The 18,057-nt window shown below is 44.7% G+C and overlaps 1 protein-coding gene across 3 annotated transcripts in view; it reads left to right on the forward strand.

Annotated features, from left to right (window-relative positions):
- Positions 1 to 14,322, forward strand: part of ncoa3 (nuclear receptor coactivator 3) — a 32,340-nt gene extending 18,018 nt beyond the window's left edge. The window contains exons 2-23 of one of the 3 annotated variants that reach the window (XM_023399021.2): positions 80 to 147; positions 2,229 to 2,333; positions 2,626 to 2,786; positions 4,034 to 4,134; positions 4,321 to 4,495; positions 4,676 to 4,867; positions 5,028 to 5,114; positions 5,493 to 5,636; positions 6,436 to 6,583; positions 6,715 to 7,292; positions 7,434 to 8,404; positions 8,509 to 8,632; positions 8,819 to 9,058; positions 9,279 to 9,491; positions 9,587 to 9,704; positions 9,830 to 10,001; positions 10,580 to 10,948; positions 11,131 to 11,253; positions 11,372 to 11,609; positions 11,715 to 11,907; positions 12,033 to 12,243; positions 12,387 to 14,322. In XM_023399021.2, coding sequence (XP_023254789.1) covers positions 2,248 to 2,333; positions 2,626 to 2,786; positions 4,034 to 4,134; positions 4,321 to 4,495; positions 4,676 to 4,867; positions 5,028 to 5,114; positions 5,493 to 5,636; positions 6,436 to 6,583; positions 6,715 to 7,292; positions 7,434 to 8,404; positions 8,509 to 8,632; positions 8,819 to 9,058; positions 9,279 to 9,491; positions 9,587 to 9,704; positions 9,830 to 10,001; positions 10,580 to 10,948; positions 11,131 to 11,253; positions 11,372 to 11,609; positions 11,715 to 11,907; positions 12,033 to 12,243; positions 12,387 to 12,398 — 4,656 coding nt within the window. In that variant the 5' untranslated portion in view covers positions 80 to 147; positions 2,229 to 2,247 and the 3' untranslated portion in view covers positions 12,399 to 14,322. The remainder of the gene's footprint in view (positions 1 to 79; positions 148 to 2,228; positions 2,334 to 2,625; positions 2,787 to 4,033; positions 4,135 to 4,320; positions 4,496 to 4,675; positions 4,868 to 5,027; positions 5,115 to 5,492; positions 5,637 to 6,435; positions 6,584 to 6,714; positions 7,293 to 7,433; positions 8,405 to 8,508; positions 8,633 to 8,818; positions 9,059 to 9,278; positions 9,492 to 9,586; positions 9,705 to 9,829; positions 10,002 to 10,579; positions 10,949 to 11,130; positions 11,254 to 11,371; positions 11,610 to 11,714; positions 11,908 to 12,032; positions 12,244 to 12,386) is intronic. The other 2 variants (XM_023399023.2, XM_023399022.2) reach the window with 2 other exon arrangements.
- Positions 14,323 to 18,057: the final 3,735 nt, after the last annotated feature.

Here is an 18,057-nt window from a genome sequence, read left to right on the forward strand (position 1 = left end):
AGAGCTCGTGCTTTTTTCATCCAGACATTCAGAGAGTACAGCAGTTCCTGAACTTTCTATTTTGTCTTTCTGTTTTCAGGAGATGTTAAGACATTGACGTGACACTGTACCCTGAATGGAGCTTGACTGGGGATTGTACTGGCCAAGGTGAGCATGTGGTATATGTACAGAAACGCACACTTAAATACACACACTCTCCAGGTGGTCAATCCATACCGGCCAAAGGTTCAGACCATTTTATTTTTGACCATGAAATGTTATATTTTGCACATTGGTGGCTGCTGTTTGCAAACCTGATGGTTTGTGCAACACTTCACCTTGTCCCATAGCAAGTTTCACATCGTCAAATGAGTCTGATTCAGGTTAGTGGCATGCTGCCAGGCCTGTTTAGACTCATCTGTGGTTTTGGTGGGCTGCTGCTCACAATCTCACTCTGCACTAAAGGTTTGAAAACTGCCGACCCAAGTAGAGGACACCTATAGAGCAAAGTGTTAAAATGAGTGAACAGCAAATGGTGCCATGCTGTTGTCTGAATTCCAGGAGAACATAGTTGTTTTGCTACAGTGTTTGTAACAAGGAGGCTTTTTATTAAGAAAATCGTATTTCAGTGTTGAAACCTGTTTACATTTATTCAGGTTTTCAGCATTGCCTCCCCGTTGCTGGAGTAGAAATCGTACTACTCTGCTGTGCATTCCCTGTATTCAGAAAGACTCCCAGCAGCCCCCAGCTCTGCTGTTTGTCCGTTTCAGGATGTGAGGCTGACTGAGGGCTGATGTCATCTTTCTACACTGCTGCAGAGGTGAGCCTTAGGACAGAAAGCAGGAAGGAAGGAAGCAAGAAAGAGAGAAACGGGGGGGGGGGGGTCACAGCCAGAGCAGGACAGGCGGATTTTGAAAGGGGTGCTGAAAAGTAGACAGACAAGAAGCATGCGGTTCAGATTTATGGCGCAGAGTGTGTGTCTGAGACTTGGTGCTCTTCTAGTAATAGTGGCGGTGGTGGGTGACTGGACTGCATGTCCTAGCCTGCTGTTGTGGAGCAGGAGTTGCATAATGGGTCTCATCCGTTCTACAGTTTTCCACTCTGGAATGAGCTCACTCTGTGTTTAAGAGTGCTCGCGTGTGCGCATACACACATGCAGACACAAAGTCCAGGATAGACTTGTAGTAGAACAATCTGGTGGAACACGCTACAGCTTTGTGTTCGTTTCTGGGTGGGAATAGGAAAGAGCTGTGACCTTAGAGGCTGGTTGCAGAGGTTTCCTCTAACATGAACTCTGATGGGGTCAGACACAGGGCAATGCCAGAGCAAGGAAATAAGGGCAGGGTCCCCAGCTCAGTACTACTACACCCAGGGTGGGAGGGAGAGAAGGGAGGGGTATTTTGAGGATGGTATGGGGGGGAAACGGCAGTTAAAACCTATTGGAAGAAAGAGCGGATGTAGGCGAGTATGGAGAATGCGGAAGACGGATCATTCTTACTATTCCCTGGAATACACAGTGGAGCCTGGGCTGGACTGTTTTAGGCTACACAAGCCTGACCAGTGTGTATTTTCTGCTCATGCAGTCCCAGGTAGTTCGACAAAGAGGCAGTCTGGTGAATATGTGCCTTCTTGGGACAGTACCTACTAACACACATCTCTCTTACAGACTGTGCCTTGACATGCCTGAGCATGTAAGTGTACTGAAAACAGTTTGTATATGCAGTGTGTACTTGTGTTGCCGCTGCTAGCAGAGTGGTATCATTCTAGTGGGCAGGCTGGCTGAACGCAGGATGACCCATCTCCCCTGAGGCTCCAAATCACTACATCATCATCAGTCGCTCCTCGCAGTGGAACAGATGAGATTTCACTCCCATCGAGCACTAAGAAGGAACCAAGGCTGCTTTACTAACTGGATAGTCTACACTCATAAATCTGTAGGAATCTACACTCTACTCTTCCCCTGGAAGTCACTTCATTTATAACCTCAATAGCTTGGGGAGTTTGTTTGATTTTTTTTTCCCCCTTTAACTTGACACTAAGCTTTCAAGGTTTGCCTGAATTTAGAGTAATTTCAGAGTGGACTTCAAAAACTCTCAGATGAGGGCATGAACCAATTTGCGCTTATCTTTTCATGAGATTTTACTACACACATGTGAGCATATAAAACCACACTCAGTCCATTCCCTCTGATCATGTTCCACTGGCTATGTGTGTGTATGTACATATGACGTGCGGCTGTGTACTTTCAGGTGCTGATGTGTGCTGAAGATGAGTGGCGTAGGAGACAACTCGTTGGAGCCGCTGTGCTCCGACCGCAAGCGTAAACTATCCACCTGTGACACACCAGGCTTAGGGTGAGTGCTGTAAATTCTGTTAAGCGCCGTTCATATATCAGTTCACTTTGGCTGCTGCTGTTTTCGGTGTGAATGTCAGCAAGTGCATCAGGTCACTTCCTTCCTCCCAGCCTCACGTAAACATCCCTACCTCCCTGGTGTGTGTGTGTGTGTGTGTGCGCGCATGTGCATGTGTGCTGCGAGCGAAATAATTGAAGCATCAGAGCCACGGCCGTATGGCCTGCATACGAACGGGGCATAGGGAGGTGAGGTTGCCATGGCAACATGTCTAATCCCCTTGGCGCCCCGGCAGGTGTGACAAGCGTCGGAGGGAACAGGAGAGCAAGTACATCGAGGAGCTGGCTGAGCTCATCTCTGCCAATCTCTCCAACATCGACAGCTTCAACGTCAAGCCTGACAAATGTGCCATCCTCAAGGAGACCGTGAGGCAGATCCGACAAATCAAAGAGCAAGGTACCACCACTGTACAAACTTCAACCACACACTCCCGGTCATGAGCAAAGCAGTATATGAAAACATAGAATTTGACCATAACTTGATTGTTGTTTGATCACAAACACAAACATTTTTTTTTTCCGTCTGGACTAAACAGTGAATAAAGTTGAATCATGTCCAGTACCCTGCTGCAGGACAGATGATGCCAGTGATGAAGTGGTGTGTTTGGTTCGTGGCCAGGCTGCTTCAGACTGACAGCCAGTTTGGCTGTTTGTATCACTGGGGGTAAATGAACACCAGTAATTGAGACCAGTCCTTGTTGGTCATGGCTCAAGGCTGTCAGTGACTGCGTGTATCAGTTAGTGCCAAACCAAGCTTCTCTCTGGGAGACTAACGACACTGGTGACTCAGAAATCAGACCTTAGTGTCGCTCCTATCCCTAGGCCATTTTCCAATCATTTTTTGCAGATTTGACATGATTAGATATGCAAAGGTAGATATTTTCTTCCAGCTTGGTTGAGATTAGATCTCTGAGGTTAAGAGAGAGAGAGACCCGGAGGGTCACAGCTGGCTACTGCTGGCCCCGGCGTTGTGCAGCCAGGTTGCCATAGTTACAGGATGGGAATCATGGAGGGCCTCTCCTTTTTTTTCTTCTTTCTCTCTGTTGTCCATTTCACACACCTTTCTCTCCCCCTGTTTGCACATCTTTGCTTTTTGCATCAGTTTCTCAGGTGTCTATCATTTTTTTTCATTCACTTCTTTCTCTGTTCTGTTTGCTCATGAAGGCAGTTCAGTTAGAAATGGAGTGACGTGAATCCTGTGACGTCTTATTTGTCATTTTGCTTAGTGTTTCGCACCGCAGATAACCCTGGTACATAGAGTGAGTGGTATCTAACAAAGCCTCAGACACATGCTGATTTTAAATATAGAAAGGCATGCTAACCATGCATCCATGACTTTTGCTGCCACCTGGTGGCCAGAAGAAGTGTTTCAATACATTGTATAAATGAAGCTGCCAGCTGTGAATTGTAGAATAGTTGCCTTTAAAATATCACGAACATGATGAAAAATACAAAAAAATAACATCTATTCTGCTGTTGCAGAAAACATACAGGTCATGTGCACTCAAATCTCAAAATAATAGCTTTTCGTGTTGCGCCACACAATGGAAATATACAAAGTACCTTGTAAAAATCCAGATGCGTAGATCATTACTGTAAAATGATAATTCTCTTCATCAGTAGTCATGCTTTATCTGTCCTTAGGAAAAAGCTCTTGCAGTGATGATGATGTCCAGAAGGCGGATGTGTCCTCCACTGGTCAAGGGGTCATTGACAAGGACCATCTGGGACCGCTGCTCCTACAGGTCAGCTTGGGGACAATCCCTGTGGGGCAAAAGACCAACACCAATTAGTTGCCCTTCCATATGCTGGACCAGTGGTTTGCTGTTATTGCTCACTTGAAGTTGGAAGAAATGTCTCAACTGGTTTATATGAAATGTAACAAGTCTTCCTCAATTCGACGCTCCATTTTGTTGCCCTGCTGTTTTTAGGCCCTGGATGGTTTCCTGTTTGTGGTGAACCGAGAAGGCAGCATAGTATTTGTGTCAGACAATGTGACCCAGTACCTGCAGTACAAGCAGGAGGAGCTGATCAACACCAGTGTCTACAACATCATCCACGATGAGGACAGAGAGGAGTTTCACAAGAATCTACCCAAATCCAATGGTGAGACACAAGTTTATACCTGTGTTTGCACAAACGCATTCAAGATCATACACACCTGAGATGATTGAACTCATCTGAATGCTCTTGTGCACATATGCTCACACTCACACACACACATACACACACACAGTCATGCCCATCTGTTAAGCAGTATCTGTTTTGTTTGTTTTTTCTTGGTAGCACCAAATGGGGCATCATGGGGTGGAGATGCGCCCCGGCAGAAGAGTCACACCTTCAACTGTCGTATGCTGGTGAACTTTGGTCATGGTCAGAGTCATGGGTTGTCAGAAGAGAGGCCTGGAGGCCAACGCTATGAGACCATGCAGTGTTTTGCCCTCACTCAGCCCCGGGCTATGATGGAGGAGGGAGAAGGTGAAAGTCATAATTAACAGCTTTGAATGTTTTTTTTTGTGTTGTTGTTTTTTTGTTTTTTTCTAGCTCAAAAAATAGAAAATAAAACAGAATATAACTATTAAATATGTGAAAGCAGTCGACATATACTTACTTAACATTGTGTTGTCTCTTTCCTCAGATTTGCAGTCGTGTATGATCTGTGTGGCACGACGCATCACTGCAGTAGAGAGAACAGAGAGGTTTAGCACACGCCATGAACTGTCTGGTGAGCTACCGTTGTGTTACATGTAATAGATCCATGTACCTCCCCAAGTGTATTCATTTTGTTTACATGTGACATGACTGTTGGAAAGGTTTTTGTTAGGCATACCACCTTACAAAGGCTTTAAGTCCAACTAGCTTCACCCCTTTAAAAAACAAACATTAGAATTAAAATTTCCCCACTGTTATCATCTTTACTTGTCCTGACATGATAATAAGATCTCCAAGTTCTCCGTGTTATTCTAGATATTTAGAGATGTACGCCATAGATTCCTAGTACACTGACTTTGGACTATACACTGCATCTAAAGTTGTCACCTTTTTCCGCTGCCAACACTAGCCATTATCCTTCGGCTAACCCCAGCTGTGTCTTCTGTTCCAGGTAAACTGATTGAAATTGAACAGCACGCCTCTCTTCACACCACTATGCGCCCAGGCTGGGAGGACCTGGTGAGGCGCTGCATGCAGATGTTCCTCCATCGCAGCGAGGGACAACCCTGGTCCTACAAACGTCACTATCAAGATGGTATGTAAATGATGTACTTTCCTACCATCTAACCTTCTCTGTCACCGTCACTTAAATCATTACAAACAAAAACCCTTAAAGCATGCTACATTAGCAGGTGCATGCAATAGCAACTTAAATTTCCAGACTTGTTTTACATGTGAATGGACTACCTAGAATTAGAGCATAGTCACAGACATCGTCATGGTCATGATCCATTATTATGGGCACCAGGAGGGCGGCTTTGAGCTTTGTTTAGAAGGCAGCAGTCACCAGAGTACACAAGGAATGTACCAGGACACCAATCACCTTATGAAAACATTTGGTATGTGGGATATGGCCCTTTAGATGTGAGCAAGAGCCTCAAGACATTAATAAATAATCTTCAATACATCAGGAGACATTACCAGACACAAAGAACACTTGACTTTATGGTGTTCAAGAATTGACTTCTTCGGAGTGAACTACATGTTTAATTAAAAATTAACACTTTATGTCAGTGGATCCGTTTTTAAAAGGGGGAATTATATAAGAAGCAGCTGGAATGAAAAGACGTTACACAAGCTTGTTGCAGTGACTTCAAACATATCAACAGGCTGAGCAACAGCTTTTTCTGTGCGCTTGTGTTGCATGAAAATAACAATCCTCTGTATTGTGACCGCATCGCAGCATGTGTAAATCAACTATATGGAAATTCAGCTTAAGTCCTGCTGCAAGCTGTGGCAGCTCCTCATTCTGTTAATGTTGTTAGTGTGCATGATCTGTCTTATTATCATCTATTTATTAGATGATTGAATTATCCTTTTTTTTCCCGCCCCAGCTTTCCATAATGGCCATGCGGAGACCCCACTGTACCGCTTCTCGCTCTCTGACGGCACCCCAGTCACAGCCCAGACCAGGAGCGATCTCTGCAGGAATCCCAACACCAATGAACCACACTCTTTCTTGTCCACACACTTGCTACAAAGGTGCAAATACTCTAACAAGTAAAACTAGCAAGAGGGGGAATTCACCAAACATAGATGAATGTCTGTCTGCATTGTAGAGCCTAAACTTTGTTTTGTTTTTAATTATTGTTATTTTTCATACTTTCCTGTAGGGAGCAGAATGGATATCGTGGAAACCAGGGAGGAGGCATGAGGCCTCAAAACATGGGTGTGAACAACCCCAACCAACAGATGAACATGGGCCCAGGAGGGGGCATGGGCATGAACAGGGGTTATGGCATGGCTGAACAAGGCAACATGCCACAAAGAGGAATGCCTCCATATGCTGGGGGTAACCGCATGAATCCCATGAACCAGATGAATCAAATGAATCCCATGAATCAGATGAATCCTATGCATCAGATGAACAACATGGGTCACATGAATCAGATGAATCAAATGAATTCCATGCATCCAATGAACTCCCCCATGAACTCAATGAACCAGTTGGGGCCCATGAACCAGATGAATCAGATGGGCCACCATGGCATGCATCAGCAGCAGCACCAGCATCAGCAGATGGGTCAGTTCCATGGAGGAGGAGGTGGACCTGGAGGTGGAGGGTATGGGATGGGAATGACCAGTCCCCCTCAGGTCAGTCCAGGAATTAACGGCCCCCCACACAATGTCATGGGTTCACCCAGAGTCAGAGGAAGCCCCAAGATGGGTGCCAGCCCCTTCTCTCCTGGAGGTACTAACCAAACCTTTTTTTTTTTTTTTTTGGAACTTTGCAGGTTATTTGGATGTAGAAAAAAAAACTCCTTAGACCAAAATTTTGCTTATTTGTTTCATTCATGAATTGTTCCCATGTCTCTTGTTTGTCCTTTTGCAGGTATGAACTCTCCCATGAGCTCCAGTCACCCTGGTAACTCTGGAGGTGGAGGAGGAGGTACCACCTTCTCCAGCAGCTCCTTGAATGCCCTCCAAGCCATTAGTGAGGGAGTAGGCAATCCGATGCCTTCCCCACTCACCTCTCCTCCCCCTCACAAACCTGACAGCTCCCCGAGTATCAACTCCACCAATCAGTCAGCAGGGGGACCATGTAAACCAGGCCTCCCAGCCTACTCTGACACCAAGAGCCCAGGCAGCTCACTGGGGGCTGGAGGAGAGCAGCAGTCGCAGCCACACCCTCGCACCCCCACCAGTGAGGGCCCTCCTGACAAGCCAGACAGCCAGGCCAGCAGAGAGACGGGTCCGACCGGGGGAGAATCCAATCGACGGGTCCCTGACACCAAATGCCACAGGAAGCTTCTGCAGCTCCTCACCTCCCCTACAGATGAGCTGGTGCCACCTAATCACACATCAAACTCTGGACCCAGCTCCACATCTGAGGTAAAAGATGGAACAGTGGGTGTCACCAGCCCCTCCTCCTCAACAGGAGTATCCTCCTCTACGGGCGGGAGTCACGGTGCTGTGTCCTCCTCTGCTGGCACAGGACACTTAACAAGTCAGTCTCTGCAGGAGAAGCACAAGATCCTCCACAAGCTCCTCCAGAACGGGAACACTCCCGATGAGGTGGCGCGTATCACAGCTGAGGCCACTGGAAAGAGCAGCTTGGATTCAGATCCTGGACCTGCAGCCCCTGGAGGAGTTAGGGGATCCGAATCAAAACAGGAGCAGCACAGCCCCAAGAAGGAGAAGCCTCACGCCCTCCTTCACTATCTCCTCAATAAGGACAACTCTAAAGAAGGTGGTGATATCAAGCCAAAGCTGGAGGAGCTGGAGGGGAGAGGAGCTCAGGGGGCAGGGGTCACCAGCTCTGACTGTATGGATGGAAAAGTCAAGTTGGAGCCATCTGATGAGGCAAGTTTTTTTTTTTTTTTTTTTTTTTTTCCCAACAAGGAAAAACAAATTGTTAGAACACTAGAACATGGTATTCTAATCTTTCTTGTGTCTCTGTGGTTCAGACGGAGACCCTGGAGACCATTCTCGGTGTCCCAAGGAACAACACTGGGTTCTACCCTGAACCAGACTCCAGAGCAGGGAAGGAAGTTGCAAACAAACAAGGAAACATGCCTGACAATTTACATGGTAAGTCAGTGATTAAAATCTAAACTATCATCAAATGAAACACTGGACTGCAAAAATGTTTATGCATTGTTAAGTATTGCATTAGGTATCACACCATGGACGTTCATGTAGCACCCGTTGTTTCGAATCTGAGAACCCAAATGTGTGAAGGTATTTACGCTCTCCTTGGTACTGTGTGTGTTTCAGATGGGGAGAAAGGCCCCATGCCTCCAGCTCAGCGTGGTGTCTATCAAAGAGCCTTGTCCATGGACGCCAAGCCCATGGGTGTAGAAGGAGCAGTAGGAGGTGGGCTGGCCATGAGAAGGAATGTCCCCTGTCCCACATTGGTCAAACAGGAGAACATGGATGCTCCGATCCGCCCTGGGGTCGTACCCAATGGCTTTCCTGGAGGCATGGGTCTCTGTCCACCAAGAGGCAATCCAACAAGTAATTTAAACACTTATTTCTTCGCATGCCCAAGACAGCCTGGCTTTCTATATACTGTAGACCAGGGTCCCACAGAATCGACAGCATGGGGATATTTGTTTTCTAAGTACTACCTACTTTAATTTTTTAATGGAACTCCAGAAGCTTAGGGTCCAGTTTTCACTGTGTGGCTAAGTGTACTGATGAAATGCTCAATGGGAATGGGATTTGTGTTTTTCAGGAGGTATGGGCAGAGGTATGGGAATGCCCCAGCGCCCTCCCATGGCAGGACCAGGGGAGTGGGGGATGACGAGGCCCAGTGGCAGCCCTGCGGCCGGACCAGGTCACCCAGGCATGGGTCGCTCTGGCCCAATGGGAGGACCCATGATCAACCGCTCCAATAGTGTACCTGCAAACACCAGGTCTATGCTGCAGCAGCAACTCATGGAGATGGGTATGTCACATGGCTCTGCTTTTACCTACTTGGTGCCAAATATGATGAAGCAAAGTAGATATGTGAATTAGACTCCTCTCTGAATGCATCTGCAGGTACCAATGAAGCCAATATGAGTATGAGCCCATTTGGTGGACATGGACCACCACCTCAGTCGCCCTCCTGGCCAGACTCTGCCATAGGAATGGACAGACCACAGAGTAACACAAACAGGTACACAACCCTATCCCGCTTCATTTTTCCAACTTTCTAGACCTCAAGCTGAATTCAGAAGTTGACATTAATCACAGTCTCCTTTCTTTGAAGCAACTAAACATCTGGGTCATTTGTTGGTTTAGGGAACAGTTTGCACACCCCCTGGATGAGCTGCTGGGACCCCTGGCCAACAGCGACGGCCCGAGTGATGAACGAGCACTTCTGGACCAGCTGGACTCTCTGCTCAACACTGCAGATGTCATTGCTCTACAGGAAATAGATCGAGCCCTAGGCATCCCTGAAATAGTGGGCCAGGTACAGGACACGCTACAGTATAAATTATGTATCGCACTCATTTTGTTTAACAGGAGATGATTACACATCACCAGTGTTGGCACTACAGCCACAAATGAATGTCAGTGGTTCAGTAACTTCACTAATTCTAAATTACACAGTGATTATTGAATAAAGTGAGAGGTATAAAAACAATATTACGACATAAAGTGCTTGTTGCTTTCTCTATTTAAGTAAATACAAAGTTGGTGAAAAAAAAAGGTTCAGATGCTGAGAGAGTGGTCTTACATCACAGCATACATTTATTTTAGCTCCTCTAATTAGATGTGATGTGAATTTGGGCTCATTGAAAGTCTTCAACTTGAATGTTAGCTTGCACTAATGCTATTCAGCTTCCAGTTTTTCAGCTTCTTGTTGCCTAATCTGTAAGCCTGATGTAGTACATGTGATTCTGATGTGGCTGTTTAATGTATATATGTGTTTAATGTATGTTCTCTGGCAGCAGCTAAATCAATTACCCTTAGCCAACCATGTGTTAATATTGCATTACGATTGATGCAGTCCAAACTAGCATTACATGCAGCTTCTCTGTACCCTAGACCCAGGGACCTGAAGGTCACCAGCAGGGCCAGGATCAAGGTCAGGGTCAGTGCCCACCATCAGAGCCGTTCCCAGGGCCAGACTCCTCCATAGGCATAGACCAAAAACCCATGTATGGCCAGGGCTACCCTGGGCCCCCAGGGCCCCCCTCCATGGGCATGCAGTCCGGTTATGGCGGCAACACGATGCAAGGTCAGTCTCCGGGAGGCTTCAACCCCATGATGAATCAGATGGGCCAAACGGGAGGCTTCCCTGGCATGGTGGGTATGGGTGGCATGGGCAACCCCCGCGCAAACATGATGAGACCTCGCATGTTGGCCACCAAGCCTCTCCGACTGCAGCTACAGCAGAGACTGCAAGGGCAGCAGGTGAGCACACTGACAAATTCAGATCATATTTAACCTAAAGGTGACCTTAATATCGTTATATAGAAAATAGGGCAGGTCACCTTGTTTGTTTGGGGGAGTGGGTAGCTTTTTGACTTATGTTAATAATGAACATCAAAATAAACAAACTGTCATAATGAACTTTATCCTGTATCATCCGACAGTTTATGAACCAGACCCGACAAGGCATGAAGATGGAAAATGCCCCTGGAGGAAACCCTGCCATGCGTCCAGGCATGCAACCTGGCATGCAGCCAGGCATGCAGCCTGCAGCCATGGGTGGTCAGGTATGTAGTCAGCACTTCCTCACGTCTTATATAATGTGCATTCACTTGCCATTTTTAATAAAGCGAGTCATGTCACCATTTGACGAATTAAGGTGAAATTATTAATGTTTCTCCGCAGCCTGGTTTCCTAAACGCACAGATGATGGCTCAGCGCAGCAGGGAGATGATGACCATGCAGATGAGGAGGCAGCGGATGATGATGCTGATGCAACAGCAACAGCAGCAGGGGCAGGGGGCAGCTGGAGGCTTCAGTCCTCCTCCAAATGTCACTGCACCAGCAGGCATGGACAGCCCCATGGGAGGCCCCCCCTTGAACCAACCTGGACAGCAGGGTTTCAACTATGGAGGTAACTATGGTGAGTTGACTGAAACAGAGTTGGCTGACTGTATCGTTTCCTCCTGGATGGTCAAGTTTCACACTCATGACTGTTCTTTTGTTGTTATTGTCGTTGAACTTGCAGGGATGAACCAGCAGGGGGACCCATCATTCATGGCTCCAGGCAGCAGCCCTCCAGGAAACATGATGCAAGGACGAATGGGTGGCCCCCCTCAGACCGCAATGATGCCAGGGATGCAGGGAAACCCACAGGGAGGGCCCATGTACCCGTCTGGAGACATGAAGGGCTGGCCACAGGGCGGCATGCCACGCAGCAAGTATGCAACAGCAGGCTTCTTTGAGCAGTAACTTATCACCCATAAGAGTCTTGTCCATGTGTAATATTTCTTTAGGTTAAAGTGGTAAATGGCTGATGTCAAAACTTATTTTTCTGGTCTTCCAGCTCATACCCCCAGCAACAGTTCCCCCAGCAGGGTAACCAGGGCCAGTTTGGGCCCATGATGATGAACAGCTCCATGGGTGGACCTGGGCCAGTCAGCGGGGCCGGTGCAGGACAGATGAGCCAAATGCCAGGACAGATGCAAGGACAGATGCAAGGCCAAATGGGCATGAACCCCATGGGAATGGGTAGAATGCCAATGGGACCTGATCAGGTAGTTAATTGTTTGACACATGGGAGTTTAGTGGCCTTACAAGAGACTCGGCTGAGGTTTTAAAACTCTGTAGAGAGATATAGACATTCTGTTATAACTGGTAGAAAGGTTAACGCGTCCAACCTTTTTTTCTGTCTCTGCAGAAGTACTGTTGACGACCTGTGGCTGACAGCAGAATCTGGAGCCTTTCATCTGTGGCAGAGCAGCCTGGGCCAGGAGAAGAGCTGGACTTACACAAACACACACACAGTAGTTCTCCAGCGTAAAATGTGACACAGGAGACTCGACACATCGCACTGCTCATTGTGGAGGAAGTTAGCTACAAGGACGAGCATGCATCAGGTTTCATCACCAACTGAAGCCTCACATGCTGTAGCCGAACTCTATTTAGGTTATGCACAAACACAAAATACCTGTGTGTGTGTGTGTGTGTATGTGTGTATGTGTGTGCGCGTGTATGCGTGTGGGCGTGTGTGTGTGCGCGCATGTTTGTGTGTGTTCACATGAATGACCCGGAGCTGTCGGGCAGTATTCAGCGTCACGGTAAGGCTGCAGAACGGGACTACGGTACAACTGGCTGTGGCTGCACTTTACCTGGAGGCTTCTGTGTGGAATAAAGATTGATGCAATATTTCTTCATCATTACAGCCTTATTAGAGATTCAATGCCTTCACAACAATGGGTTTCTTTCTTTTATTTCTTTCTTATCCTTTGGATGCGCCTCATTCTTAAAGTCATTGGAAGCTATAAGCACAGTTTACTATGTTATGCAGATTGGAGCAATAACTCTAGCCTCTATGCTTTAGACTGTAACTGAGCATCATTACCCTGTTCTAAGCAAACAAATGGTACTGCAGTATTAGATGTCTCAAATGTCCTCTGTGAATATGAATTGTAAATATCCTACAAAATATATCAGACATGCTTTTTAAAGGCCCATTATTGCACAAAGTATGAGACCTGGTTGTATTTTTGTGTCCCATAGGTCAATACTGATTTGGTTGTTTTGCTTCTTTTTTCTTTTTTTCTTTTTTTTTTTTTTTTGCCGTTGCAAATATTGCAGGTGTGTTTTGGGTTTTCCTTCCTCTGTTTTGTCATTTTCTTAATGCTGTATTTTTAAATTTTCCCAGAAGTCGTGTATTTCATGTTTTAGAGTGGCACTTTTTACTTGTGACGAGGATCTGATGAGTTGAAGGTTTGAGCTTTCACACCGTCAGAGGTTTTATTAGTGTGGTGACGGCGAATTCTGTCAGGACAGTTGATTACGTAAACTAGTTGTTTTGTTGCGGTGCGTGTGTCTGCGTGTGCGTGTGTCTGCGTGTGTGTACGTGTGTGTGTGTGTGTGTGTGTGTGTGTGTGTGTGTGTGTGTGTGTGTGTGTGTGTGCGTGCGCGTGCGCAGTACAGTGAGGACGGGAAAACACCCTTCAGTTCACCAACAGGCCTGGTCCTAGCAGAGTTCTCTTCCTACCACCAGCTTTGTCTGTCGAGTGTATTTTATTCACAGCATCTTCTTTTGACTGTTATTCTCAACCCGCTGAATCTACCTTTTCAACATGCGCGATCCAAAGATATTTTTCCACATCTCTGTATAGTTTCTGAGGTTTCTGGTGTACATTTTTTATGATATGTGTTATATTATTCTGATGGTAAATGGGTACATATCATTGATCTGTAATAGCATATGATGGTTATGTACTGTAAGTGTATCAGCTATCAGTGCAGGGCAAAGAGGACTGGAAGGTCTCAGTCCCACAGCAGAAAGTTTTTACATCCAGAAAAAAACAAAGCATGTTTTGCTGTGAAAGAGAAATACCAATGGAATGAAATCCACTTGAAGACATATCAATTTCTCTTCTATTTTTCAGGAAACAACTTCATTTTATGTCCAGATTTTGTTACTTCAGGAAAATGGAACTTTGTAGAGTTTGAATGAAGTGCAAAAAGAGGCAAGAGATCATTTGGTTTGTTTTTGTTTTCTTTGTGTGGAGGTAAGATAAGCTGTCATTTTACAGGATGTATATTACAGATTTTTTTTCTTTTGATGTTGATATTGATGTAAATACAAATTTCTATTTAAACACTCTTGACTGTGATTCCCTAATTATATACTGACTGATTATGAGCAGTGATGCATGCATGTAATTTACTCAGTTCTCAGTCTGGTAACAGTTAATATCAGCCAGTATATATAGACGTAATAATCATTTCTGATCAAACAAAACAGATGAGCGCTACTGCAGCTTGTCAGGTTATGAAGGAATAATCCACTTCCATTTTTAGATCTAATATTCTTCTGTCAGAAGAAAATCATTCAATATTACTCCTTGCTTAGTATTGGAGAAAGGCTTAGATACAATAGCTTCTTTCAGGTTATTGTAAGACATACACAGTATGAGGCACTAACATCTAAACGAGTGCACGCACAGACAGTGATGGAAGAACAATTCACATCCTTCAGTAAAAATAGATTAAAGTAGTGATCCAACTGTATATAACTACTTGTGAAGAGATGTGATACAGTATTCTGAGGTATTTTAGTTAGCACACTGTAAAATTACAATTGTCCTGTCTTCTAAAATCTGTGCTAGTAGAAGTACAGATGTGTAATTAGCAGAATTTACTTAAATGATCAGAAGAAAAACTACTCAAAACTACTACTAAGTACCTCAAAAATGTAAGTACAGCAGTGATGTGCCGCCAGGGCAAGTTGTTAGAGGTTTTATTACAGAAAGCATTTGGAGCCAATGACCAAAAAAGTAATACTTTCTGTCATTGTGTTACTTATGAATGGAATTATAGTAAAAAGTTTTTTGCCAAGGGCCCCAGGAACCCCCTGAAGGACCCCTGAGGGTCCCTGTACCCCACTTTGAGACCCACTGCCATAAAGAACCTGATGCCTGCCTGCATTCATTATGCAATTTACTGCCCACTTGTGGTGGCAGCAGGGTATTGACCCTGAAAGCTAGCTTGACTTGCAGCCCTTTTATATACAGTTTATGTTCCAGCCATTAAAGACCATTAGAGTTGGTAATGACTTATCAGTTATGATATTGCAGGCCTAATACGCATGCGCAGGGGTCTGGAAAAAAACTTCCGCATTAAGCCTCAAGAGGAATTAGCAGCAAGTAAACGATCAAATGACTGATTTATCATATCTGTGCAGGATCTGCAGTAAGTTTGAGACAGAATATTGTCACAGTAAGAGCGTGGCTCCTTTCAGGAATAGATCAGTACGTATTCAGTGTGTGTAAAGAGCTAGAGAGAGAGAGAGAGAGAGCGGTGATACTAACTGGAGCAGAGGGTTAGTTAGTTAGCAGTTAGCAGTATAGGCGTGAACGTACAGTACAGTGCCATGTACTTTAGTTTGTAAGAAGGTAAATGCTACGACTCCTCAAGACCCAAGTTCCCACGTCTCAGCTGTACTTCAACTATGAGCCGAGAAACGTTAACAATGCTGAGACTGGAAAATACAAGATTCTGCAATGTGACTGGAGTGAGTCAATGTCAGTTAATGGTGAATATGTTGAAGATTGCCATATAAGTGATATTTTTCCTCAATACTGTAAATTTGATGTGTTAACTGACAGTTCAGAAAATAATACTAAAACTTCTTCAGCCAGGAAGGAGAAAGGTGGAGATGTCCAGACAGAGAGAAGCAAGATGCAGGAGAGAGATTTCAGCACAGGAAAGACAGGCGGCACAAAATCATGAGACAGAACAGCCTGCAGCCCTGCTGCTGCTACTGTCATCAAAAGGTATGTTTCAGACTGGTCCATATGTGTGGCATTGGTGTAGTGCAGCTAGTCTGTATGTAAAAGTCACTGCACACCACTGAATACAGTATAAATACCATACTGGAGCTTTAGTGGGAAATGTTTAGAAAAAAATGTGGTAGTGTGGTTACATTCTGTATGATTAGATTATTATTACTGAATTTTAATGCTGTATATCTAACAGTCTATCATATCCTTTGGATGGTCATGTTTTGTATGTAAAGTAATTCAGTTGTCACGAAAACATAATGGACTAGAAAGTGTAATATTTTCTCTGAGTATAAGTATGAAGCTAAAGTAAAGCTTAAGTACAAGTGTTTGAATGATGAATATTCATTTAATAACAAATGTTAATGCAGTAATGTAGTACAGTACCAAACACCATACAGTATAAACTGTACCAGAAGGCGGCGCTGTTGTCTACTAATGTCTCCAGCATCTCCATCGCCTCACACAGCAGCTGATACACAAGCTTTTTACTCTGCAGTTCATTATATGGTCACCAGAGGGCGCTAACTACATGCCTGATGGACTAGAGGCTTGACTCATGTTTATGGACAGGGATTACAATAATAACAATCATTTGGAATGAAAAAAATATAAATTGGATTAAATGGTTATAGAGTGATAAAATAATGGTTATAAATACATTTTTTAGTCGAGAACAGATTTATTGTGAAGACCAGCATAGTCTGTACTTCATTTTCTCCACAGCTCAACCAGATTACGTAAGAGATTTGTATCTGCCTTATAGATAATTACAAGTGATTAAGAGTTCAAAGAAGAAAGACTATTATGATTTAGCAGTATGAAAGAAAACAGTGAGGAGTTTTGATATGTTAGACAGTTTTGTTTAAACACTTATTGACACTTCCCTAACGGCTCAAGCAGAGTAGGTTTCTAAAAAAAAGTCAAGTGTATATATTAATAGCAAACTTATAACATACGACTGTACTGTGGGAATCTCTACCCGAGAGCAACTCTCTCTCTCTCTCTCTCCCTCTCGGAGTGTTGGCGTGGTTCCCGGCCCATCTGCGGCCTGGCCCGTGGATTACTGTTTGTTAATGTTTCAATCAGCTGTGTGTTGAGGAATGTGGAGCTATTTAACCTGAACTTCCCCAGGTGTGCCGAGGCGCCGCTCAGTCTGGGCCCCGCCGCCCTCCCCTGCCCTTGGCACAAAGCTATCACACAAACACAATCACACACTGGCCACGCCGGGGCTGCAGCTGTGCGCATCGCACCGCAGGGAAATGGGAAAAACATTGCACCAGGGAGACAGAATAAATCTTATAACGAGTCGCCTCGCCAAAGCAATTTTAACCCCTGCAGTGCCGGCGAAACTAGAAAACTGTTGATTTACACCGTTACATATTGAAACACCACATTTAAATGGATGTTTTATGAAGTGAAACAAACTTTTATCTTATTTATTTCATATTTTTCATTCCTAGTAAACCATCTTACATAATTCTATCTATCTGAATAAATGTGTTGGATACAAGAAGAATCTTAAGTCCTCTTGGGAAAAAAAAGTAATGACGACGATTTTCTCTTAAACTTTAATTCAAACTCTGTGTTTATTTGCCAAGATCTGTCGACCTGACGATTTAAAGGGAGACTTCCTCTTGTAATGTGATACGTTAATGACCCATAGAGAGGCAAATTACCAATTTAACTGGCTGTGAGCCATTATGTTGACCACCAGCTTTGGTTTTATGTTACCTGAATGACTTAACAGCCCTTTCTTGGTGTAGCACTTTTTTTTAGTGACGACCACTTTACACTCTCCTAGTACTCAGCTACAAGATAAGCTATTCAGATGTATAGGAAGGCCTGCGATTAATCACAATGGTAATAAGGCCATAACAGCCCATAATAACCACCCAAGTGTTGTCTTACAAGACTATATCCCAGCTGTGGTATATGTAAAGTAATCAGCAGTGAAACCTCCCAGCTATATGATGTGATACTACACTTTACTCTGACTCCTTTTCTCCCTCTCCTCTCTCTTACACACACAAACACAGTGACACAGTGGAA

Source organism: Seriola lalandi, unplaced genomic scaffold (assembly GCF_002814215.2).
Source record: "Seriola lalandi dorsalis isolate HSWRI2012SDOR001 ecotype SW California unplaced genomic scaffold, Sedor1 jcf7180002050280, whole genome shotgun sequence".
Taxonomy (NCBI): Eukaryota; Metazoa; Chordata; class Actinopteri; order Carangiformes; family Carangidae; genus Seriola; species Seriola lalandi.